This window comes from Spinacia oleracea, chromosome 3 (genome assembly GCF_020520425.1).
Source record: "Spinacia oleracea cultivar Varoflay chromosome 3, BTI_SOV_V1, whole genome shotgun sequence".
In the NCBI taxonomy this organism is placed as follows: domain Eukaryota; kingdom Viridiplantae; phylum Streptophyta; class Magnoliopsida; order Caryophyllales; family Amaranthaceae; genus Spinacia; species Spinacia oleracea.
Window position 1 is genome coordinate 62,847,954 of NC_079489.1, and position 10,158 is coordinate 62,858,111.

The 10,158-nt window shown below is 36.0% G+C and overlaps 1 protein-coding gene across 1 annotated transcript; it reads right to left on the minus strand.

Moving 5' to 3' along the window:
- Window positions 1-4,865: 4,865 nt before the first annotated feature.
- LOC110783205 (uncharacterized) lies at window positions 4,866-9,651 on the minus strand. Its single transcript, XM_056839176.1, has 6 exons — window positions 9,497-9,651; window positions 8,767-9,422; window positions 8,169-8,641; window positions 7,929-8,054; window positions 7,437-7,821; window positions 4,866-4,939 (listed from the first exon to the last, which is right to left on the minus strand). Exons 1-6 carry the CDS (start codon window positions 9,649-9,651, stop codon window positions 4,866-4,868), a joined length of 1,869 nt encoding a protein of 622 aa, XP_056695154.1.
- Between the last annotated feature and the right edge of the window lie 507 nt (window positions 9,652-10,158).

Genomic DNA, 10,158 nt, shown 5'->3' on the forward strand with positions numbered 1-10,158 from the left:
TGGCCCAAATTTCTTTATTCTAATATTGTTAATATGTTTTACTACTATGTTTTTCCTTAATATGTAAAATTATTATACTTATTTATTCTAATATTGTTATACAAACAAATTTGATGATTATTTTAGATTTAAAACTTCTCCTAAAAACTTGAATTTAATTACATGTTTTATTTAAGTTATTTCCTATTTAATTAAATTATAAACTATAAACTAATAATATTATTTGGAAAATATTAAATCGTTTCAATATTAATTTTACAATATTTATCATTTATATATATATATATATATATATATATATATATATATATATATATATATATATATATATATATATATATATATATATATATTAATTCAATAGTTTAATCTTTTGAAAGAATTCGGACTCGGAGCTCAGAAAGAACGAACCAAGGACAAAGCTTAACGTAACGCGGAATTAAGGTAACAGTTATTGCTAGTACCCGCAATCCCTTCGAAATGTATTTATGTACGAATGATGTTATGAATGATTGATGTTTTATAATGATGTTTTATGATTTGCGGGATTACAAGTATGTTTTGATTGAATTGATTTACGATAATGCAACTTTATGCAAAGTCTTGATTTAATGAATTATTATTCCTGAAAGAAATGATTTTATGAAATAACGAGATTTAATGGTTGTACTGAACTATCCTGATTGAATGAGATTTTCCTGATTAATCTTCAACTAAAAGAAATGTAAACATGATAAATGAAAGTGTAAGAACTGGTCAAGTTCCCCTGATATGGAGCCCAGGCTCCCCCTGATAAGAAGCACTGGCTTCCCCTGATATGGAACCAAGGTTCCCCCTAATAAGAAGCACTGGCTTCCCTTGAAATGGAACCAAGGTTCCCCCTGATAAGAAGCACTGGCTTCCCCTGTTATGGAGCACTGACTCCCCCTGTTATGAAGCACTGGCTTCCCCTGTTCGTAGGAGACGTCCTACCATGTTTTCCTGTAAAATCCTGACGACCAGAATAATACTGTTAAAAGGAAAAAGATTAAAGAAATGATATTCCTGAAATAATGCTCCTGAAATAATATTCTTGAAATAATATTCCTGAATTGATATTACAGAAATGATGTTTCGAAATGATGCTTCTGTAATGATGATTTATTCTATTTCCCCTGTTTATTAAATAAAATGAATTGAAATGATGTTACGATGCTAGGGTAACTCGTTACTAAGTCTTCGGCTCACCGTTTTGTTTTCTGTTTTAGGTACTGCTGGGGACCAAGGAAACGAGTAGTGGCGAGGATTTCACTATAGCAATGTTCACCTAAGTAGTGTTAAGTTGTAATAAGTTTGAGTATGACTCTTTAATTAAGTTATGTACTTTTATTGAGGAATTAAAAAGGATTATTATGTTGATTCTGGAGTTTAATAGTAATTAATATGATGGTTGCCTTGTAATTCCCAAGAGGGAGTTACGGCAGGTAAAGTCCCGACCGAATTAGGTTAATTCCGCTGCTAATTATGCTTTAATAAGCGATTTAGAGGTCGGGGTGTTTTAGTTTGGTATTCAGAGCAAAGGTTCTGGACCCTAAGTGCTAAACCTTACGGGTTTTACGCGTAGTAGAATTCAATAGGCTTTAAGCAAAGAGTTTAAGGAATAAGTTAAAAAGAATATGTTAAAATCATGTTAAGTTAAAATGAAATGAGTGTGAGTGTAGGAACGGGCTAAAAAGGGATTATTTTCCTGTTGTTTATGTTTCCTAATCGAGTATATTATGCAGAATGTCGACTATCGAGGCTGCTAACGATATTAACGATGGAGCTCACAACGAGCACAACGTCCATGTCAACGATGACACTATCTACGAGGATGTCGCCCATGATGATCCCTATGACGATCAACCTATCGAAGATCACAAAGAAAGGATGGAACGATTAGAAACCGTTAGCACGATGTTAGCTGAATTAATCAAAGATTCTCAGAAAAAGAAATCGACGAATGCGAACGAAAATGCATTAATGTTCAAGAAGTGTTCATCCCTAAACCCCCCATCTTACGATGGCAAGCCCGACCCTGTAGAATTCGAGGATTGGATTAATCGCATAGATCAGTTGTTTGAAGCCTTGCAATGTCCTAAGGAATGGAGAGTCGGTTTCGCTGTGTTTGACTTAACGGGTCAAGCAAGTTTATGGTGGAAAGTTAATAAGGAAAGGAAGAATGAACCTAATTTGGTTGGACCGAACTACAAAAGTTACTAAGAGATAAGTTTTATCCACCATCCCTGAGGAAACAAAAGGAAGATGAGTTTTTGCACTTGCAACAAGGAACAATGAGTGTTATGGAATATGCAAACAAGTTCATGGAATTGTCAAGATTTGCACCGGAGCTGGTATCGACAGAACAATCTAGGATGAACCGTTTTGAGCGAGGTCTTCATTTGAAGTACCAAGATAGGTTGGCAACTCTAAGGTTTACTTCCTATCAAGATATGGTTGATATTGCAGTTAATGTTGAACGAGTTGTATTACTTCGAGAAGCGCAAAATGTTGGTGATAAAAGGAAGAATGATAATCAAAACCATGGAGGAGCTAAAAGGCCAAACCAAGGAAACCATAATTATAGAAGAGACCAAGGTTATAATGATAGAGCAGCTCGTAGTGTATGGTGTGCTAAGTGTGGAAAGAGAAACCATACTGAAAGTGAATGTCGTGCAGGAACGAAGACGTGTTATCAATGTGGAGAAAAAGATCATTTTGTCAGGGACTGCCCTAAACCACCTCCCACCGATACTGGAAGAGCAACCTCGACCAATCATGAACGAAACAACAACAATGATAGGGTTAATCATAATCCACCACGACCACCAATATCTGGAAAGGCTTACATGATGAGAGCTGACAAGGAAGAAGAAGATGACGCCAACGCTGATACCATTCCAATTTAGTTCTCGTGTACGTTTGAACCTAAGTTTCCTGCTTTCGATTTGAATCATGTTATAGATATTTTGTCAAGGACATGTTATGAAATGTTTAAGAATCACTGATGTCCTCAAGGAAGTAAAGTTTATGAAAGAATTTATAAAAGCATGATTTTGTGGATATGAACTGTTTTAAGGAACTTTTATGTTTATGAATTATTTAAGGTTGATTGTTAGAGTACCGAAAGAGCATGAGCTTGTATTTAAGGATGAATGATAGAGTACAAGAAGAGTGTGAGTTTGTATTTCATAAAAGGTGAATCATCACTTAAATCAAGGTTATTCAGGGTTCAAAGAGTTTTAGTTATGATTAAGGTTGATTTATGGGTTATTTTCCCGCACCCTTCATAATGATTGTTTTGTGGTTATAAGCACCTAAGTGTATTTTCAGATATGTTAAGGAAGCTAAGCTAGAATCTTAAAAAGTTATGCAAAAATATTATGTGATCGAGACCAAACATGATTTATGGTGAAAATATGGAATTGAGATTGCATATAAAGCTTTGAGGAACTTACCAAAATAAGTTATCGAGAATTAGTCTGTCTATCAGGTTGATGATATCAATGAATGTTATGAAATTCGAAAAGAATTATGAATGATTGAGGAATACGATGGAGTTGAGAATAGAAATCGACAAAATGACATGTCTGTAAACCAGGTAGTCTGAACTAAGTTTCTAGAAGCTAGATTGATTATGATAAAGGCATGCTTGATGGCTTAGCATGATCCGCCAAATCCGAGGTTTGTAGACTTAAAATACTAAGGATAAGTAGCAAAGTCGTATATTTACAATGTATTTCCTGTCACGTGATTGGACTCGAACCCCTGCAACGTACGTAGCCAACGAAGTTACTTGGCGTAGAAGAAAAGATCGGAAAATAACGAAAGTCAACGACAAGATTTCTGCAACAAAGAGGCCAATAGAAAATGAAAGCGAAATATCTCTAATTACTCGCCCATGAACGATATGATGTATGAATAACTATGTTTTCTACGAATGATTATGTTATGGTCAGCCATGATCGTATGTTAGATTAAATGATTGTTCCAAGTATGATTTCAAAGAATGTCGATTGGTCAAAGGTTCAACTGAGCTCCAGTTTCGAGGACGAAACTTTTTCTAAGGGGGTAAGAGTGTAATACCCCGAATTTTCAAAACTCGATTAATTATGCTTAATTATTTTCATTTAATTTAAAAACATTTTAAATCCTAATTTTGAACTTTATTTTAATTAACGAAGTTTATTTCGCTTGAATTTTAATATTGTTACACGAATTACTATTTTTAGATTTTTTTTTTAACTTCATATTTACGAGCTTAATCTTAATATTTTCGGATCCTAAATAATTTCGAAACGTTCTTATCTTTATTCGAAAACTAAACTTATTTTTCGTTAACGACATTTTTTTTTAAGAATTATTTCAAAACTTGGTTTCTATTTTAACAAAAGTTTTATTTCACGATTTATTTTTCAGATTATAAAATTTAATCTCGTATTTTCGAGAAGAATTACGTTTTAAATACTTCGTAACTCATAAAAGATTTTAAAATAACGTTTTCGTTAACGACTTGTTAGGAAACTAAATTCAATTACTTGCACTTTATAAATATTATTTTCGGAAATTAATTTAGTCAAAATTATTATTTTAGTAATTAAATTCTGAAATTTTCCAAAATTATTAAAATGCCCCTGCAACACAAAAGTCAGTTTTCTTCCCTCTCCTTCTTCCTCACGCCATTTTCCATGGGAGTCAAAACTCCACTTTCTACTTGTCACCACCTCAAGGCAACTCAATCTACTTGTCATAACCCCAATACAACTCAAGCCTTACTCATCAAACCTACTTGAATATGTGGAAATCTAGAACTAGAATAGCTCATCTTAATCATCCATTTCTTTCATTCAATCTCTTCCACTTGTCAATGGTATCAAGCTGAGTTGTTGTATCCATGGAGCCCCATAACAACTATAAATAGCTGCTCAATCAGCCCAAAAGAAACACAACTCAGACATCAATTTCAATTTCAATTTCAATTTCAACTTCAATTTCAATTTCAATTTCCAATTCAAATCACTCACCACCACCGTCTGCCTCGCCGGAAACCACCACCACCGCGACCAACCAACACCTCCCTAACCTCCCAACACCACCACGATCGCCCAAAACCACCCAACGCCACCACCCACTCCATTCGCCGCCACGCAACCTTCCCTGCCTTTCTCCTTCTCGGCTTTTTCTCTCCCCTGCCTTTCTTCTTCCGCGGCCACGCTTCCAGCACCGCCCCTCCAGGCGTGTCTCCTTCGATAGCAAACAGCCGCCCCTGTCTCCTTCCTTCCTCCCTCCTTCGTGCGTACCCCTGCCCTCCTCTCTGTTTCCTTCTTGCGTGAATTTTAGGAACAAAAGTTCCTATTAAGAAGCTTGGTCTTTCTTTTTATTCCACAATCCAAGTAAGCCCAACTCCTATCTTGGCCCAAATTTCTTTATTCTAATATTGTTAATATGTTTTACTACTATGTTTTTCCTTAATATGTAAAATTATTATACTTATTTATTCTAATATTGTTATACAAACAAATTTGATGATTATTTTAGATTTAAAACTTCTCCTAAAAACTTGAATTTAATTACATGTTTTATTTAAGTTATTTCCTATTTAATTAAATTATAAACTATAAACTAATAATATTATTTGGAAAATATTAAATCGTTTCAATATTAATTTTACAATATTTATCATTATATATATATATATATATATATATATATATATATATATATATATATATATATATATATATATATATATATATATATATATATATATATATATATATATATATATATATATATATATATATATATATATATATATATATATATATATATATATATATATATATATATATATATATATATATTAATTCAATAGTTTAATCTTTTGAAAGAATTCGGACTCGGAGCTCAGAAAGAACGAACCAAGGACAAAGCTTAACGTAACGCGGAATTAAGGTAACGGTTATTGCTAGTGCCCGCAATCCCTTCGAAATGTATTTATGTACGAATGATGTTATGAATGATTGATATTTTATAATGATGTTTTATGATTTGCGGGATTACAAGTATGTTTTGATTGAATTGATTTACGATAATGCAACTTTATGCAAAGTCTTGATTTAATGAATTATTATTCCTGAAAGAAATGATTTTATGAAATAACGAGATTTAATGGTTGTACTGAACTATCCTGATTGAATGAGATTTTCCTGATTAATCTTCAACTAAAAGAAATGTAAACATGATAAATGAAAGTGTAAGAACTGGTCAAGTTCCCCTGATATGGAGCCCAGGCTCCCCCTGATAAGAAGCATTGGCTTCCCCTAATATGGAAACAAGGTTCCCCTGATAAGAAGCACTGGCTTCCCTTGAAATGGAACCAAGGTTCCCCCTGATAAGAAGCACTGGCTTCCCCTGTTATGGAGCACTGACTCCCCCTGTTATGAAGCACTGGCTTCCCCTGTTCGTAGGAGACGTCCTACCATGTTTTCCTGTAAAATCCTGACGACCAGAATAATACTGTTAAAAGGAAAAAGGTTAAAGAAATGATATTCCTGAAATAATGCTCCTGAAATAATATTCTTGAAATAATATTCCTGAATTGATATTACAGAAATGATGTTACGAAATGATGCTTCTGTAATGATGATTTATTCTATTTCCCCTGTTTATTAAATAAAATGAATTGAAATGATGTTATGGTGCTAGGCTAACTCGTTACTGAGTCTTCGGCTCACCGTTTTGTTTTCTGTTTTAGGTGCTGCTGGGGACCAAGGAAACGCGTAGTGGCGAGGATTTCACTATAGCAATGTTCACCTAAGTAGTGTTAAGTTGTAATAAGTTTGAGTATGACTCTTTAATTAAGTTATGTAATTTTATCGAGGAATTAAAAAGGATTATTATGTTAATTCTGGAGTTTAATAGTAATTAATATGATGGTTGCCTTGTAATTCCCAAGAGGGAGTTACGGCAGGTAATGTCCCGGCCGAATTAGGTTAATTCTGCTGCTAATTATGCTTTAATAAGCGATTTAGAGGTCGGGGTTTTACACCTTGTGCCTTGGCCGGTCACATAATAACCCTAAGGGTTATAACTCACACACACACTTATGTTTTTCCAACCCTAACCTAATTCTGAAGTTACGTACGTTCAATTTTCTGGCCTCCGCTCTAAACTGTTCTTCCCAAAAGCAAAACACTCTTGAGCATTGTCTAAGCTACGAATCTCAAGACGGATCTGAACGTGTCGGTGAACCAAATAGAGGAACGACGATTGGAGTTCTTTGTTCGTGTTCATGAATCATAAACTTGGGAAAACATGCTTCGAATGTAAGTTTTCTTAATCTGTGCTTTATACATGTTTCCTGGCTTTGGGGATTGTTCCACACATGTTAATATGTTTTAACTGTATTCCCTTACACTTCGGACTTTCCCACTCTACAACAACCTTAATCTTAGAAGGATCCACCTTAACCCCATCTTTGCTGATGACATGGCCAAGGAAAGCAACCTCTTTCAACCAGAACTCACATTTAGACAACTTGGCAAACCATTTCTGTTTTCGAAGAACATCTAAAATTGGCCTAAGGTGCTTGTCATGATCTTGCTCGTCTTTAGAGTAGACAAGTATATCATCTATGAAGACAACGACACACTTATCAAGATACACATGAAACGATCGGTTCCTTTGATCCATAAAGATCGCAGGGGGATTTGTGAGACCAAAAGGCATCACTTCAAACTCAAAATGACCATACCTCGTATGGAAAGCAGTTTTCGGTATATCTTCCTTTTTCACAGGAATCTGATGATAACCAGACCTCAAATCAATCTTTGAGAAACTCCCGCATCTTTCAAATGGTCAAACAAGTCTTCAATTCTAGGCAAGGGATACATTTTCTTGATAGTCACCTTGTTCAACTCACGATAGTCGATGCACAACCTCATACTACCATTTTTCTTCTTGACGAACAAGACCGAAGCACCCCATGGAGAGACACTCGGCCTGCTAAAACCCTTGTCGATCAATTCTTGCAACTGTTTTCAACTCTTGCAATTCAGGAGGCATCATTCTATATGGAGCCTTTGATATCGGAGAAGTACCGCGAACAAGATCGATACCGAACTCGACATCTCTTTCTGGAAAGATACCCGACAAGTCTTCAGGAAATACATCTGGATATTTCGAACAACAGAAATACGCTCGAGATGTTCTTCCAGAGATAGATCTTTCACCACACAAAGGAAGACATCTTCACCCTTTTGACGCATCTTTCTCATTTTTAGAGCAGACACAACTTTCACGCCCCTCTTCACCACAATACCGGAATAAGAGATCTGGTTTCCTTTAGGACTACGAAGCGTCACCTTTTGATCGCTACAATGGATGGTTGCATGATACTTCGACAACCAGTCCACCCCGAGAATTACACCGAACTCAGACATCGGGAACTCTTTCAAATCAGCAAGCAACTCAGTTCCCAAAATGTTAACAGGCACATCTTTAAACTCATTATGACACGCAATATTCTCTCCAGAAGGGAGAGATATCATAGACATTACATAAGAACTACCAGTCACATTAGCCTTTTCAACAAAACTACTAGCAACAAATGAAACAGTAGCTCCAGTATCAAAAAGAACATAAGAGGTACAAAATTTACAAACAAAGTACCTGTGATTACGTCCGGTTAGACGTCTTCCTCAGCTTGCGTCATAACATATATTCGGTTCTTAAAAGGGGAAGAACCAGCAGGTGTTGCAGCAGGAGGAGTAGTAGCATTTGGATTCTTGGGACACTTGAAGGACTTATGCCCCACTTCCTTGCAGTAGTAACAAACAATAGCAGAGCCATCACAGTTCTTTCCAGCATGGAAATCCTTCCCACATCCACGACACTTAGACTCAAGTTTCGGCTTGAAACTCGAACCAGAGCCAAAACTAGAACCCTGTTGATAGTTGCTTTGGTTACCTGAATCATACCTTGGCTTCTTAGCTGGAACTTGAGGAAAGGTAGCAGTCGGCTTCTTCACACTCACAGATTTAGTAGCTTCTTCTTCCATGATGGAAGCATGGATGCTGAGTGCAATCTCATAAGCACCCTGGAAAGTCTTAGAACCAGAACTTAGCACATGGGTCCTAACTTTCGGATCCATATTTTTTATATATCGTTTCACCGTCTCAGCCTCTGTAAGGACTACAACATTGGCAAAACGCGACAGAGCAGTGAACTTATTAGTATACTCTTGGATCGAGAATGACCCTTGAGACAACGACAAGAACTCTTCCTGTTTCTGCCATCGAACCTCATCCGGATAGAACTTTTCTTTCAACTTAGTAGCAAACTCAGACCAACCAAACTCACCTTCAGCTAAGAAACTTTCCCTAACAGTGCCCCGTCTTTCTCTGCATACATTTTCAGGTAATAGGAACCGATGGAAACCATCTCATGAGGGGAACAATTAGTTGCTTTGAACAACTTTTCCATCTCCCGGAGCCAACTTTCTACTACTACAGGATCAGCAGTTCCCTCATGGGTAGGCATGCAGTCTATGACGGTCAAAACGGTCAAAGACTGATTGTCCCTGATTAGGGGGAGGTGAAGTAGTCCAGTTCGCCAGTGTAGTGATGGCATTCTCAACAGCCTCGCGTCTCCGACGAGCGGACATCTTCTTATGACTTATTCTATGATGCATTCTACAAAATTAAAAGGGTCAAATAGGTTAGCTCGTAGAAAGCAAGACTCAAACACATAGGAAAGAAGAATTATACCCCGAGGTTTTTTTCCTACCCAAGTAACTCTCACGGACTACTTTCTTGAAGCTTATGGTTCTAAAAATTAACAGATAACAGGAACTAAAGATTTCACAGAAATTGCAGCAACTCAATGAGAGTTTTTGGAACGTTTGCCTCTGATACCAACTGTAACACCCGTCAAAAAGAAACTGAAGAAGAGACGTTACCGGAAATAACGTCGAAACGGTAAATGTTACTCTAGAGGTCACTATGAACTTAAATGGAAGAAAACGAGAAATAATTTAAATAGTAATTTGATGAAAAACTCGAAATAAAGTATTAAACCTCTAAGGAGGCACGACAACCTCAAACCAGTAAATCCCAAAATGCAAGGTTTAAAGTTCTA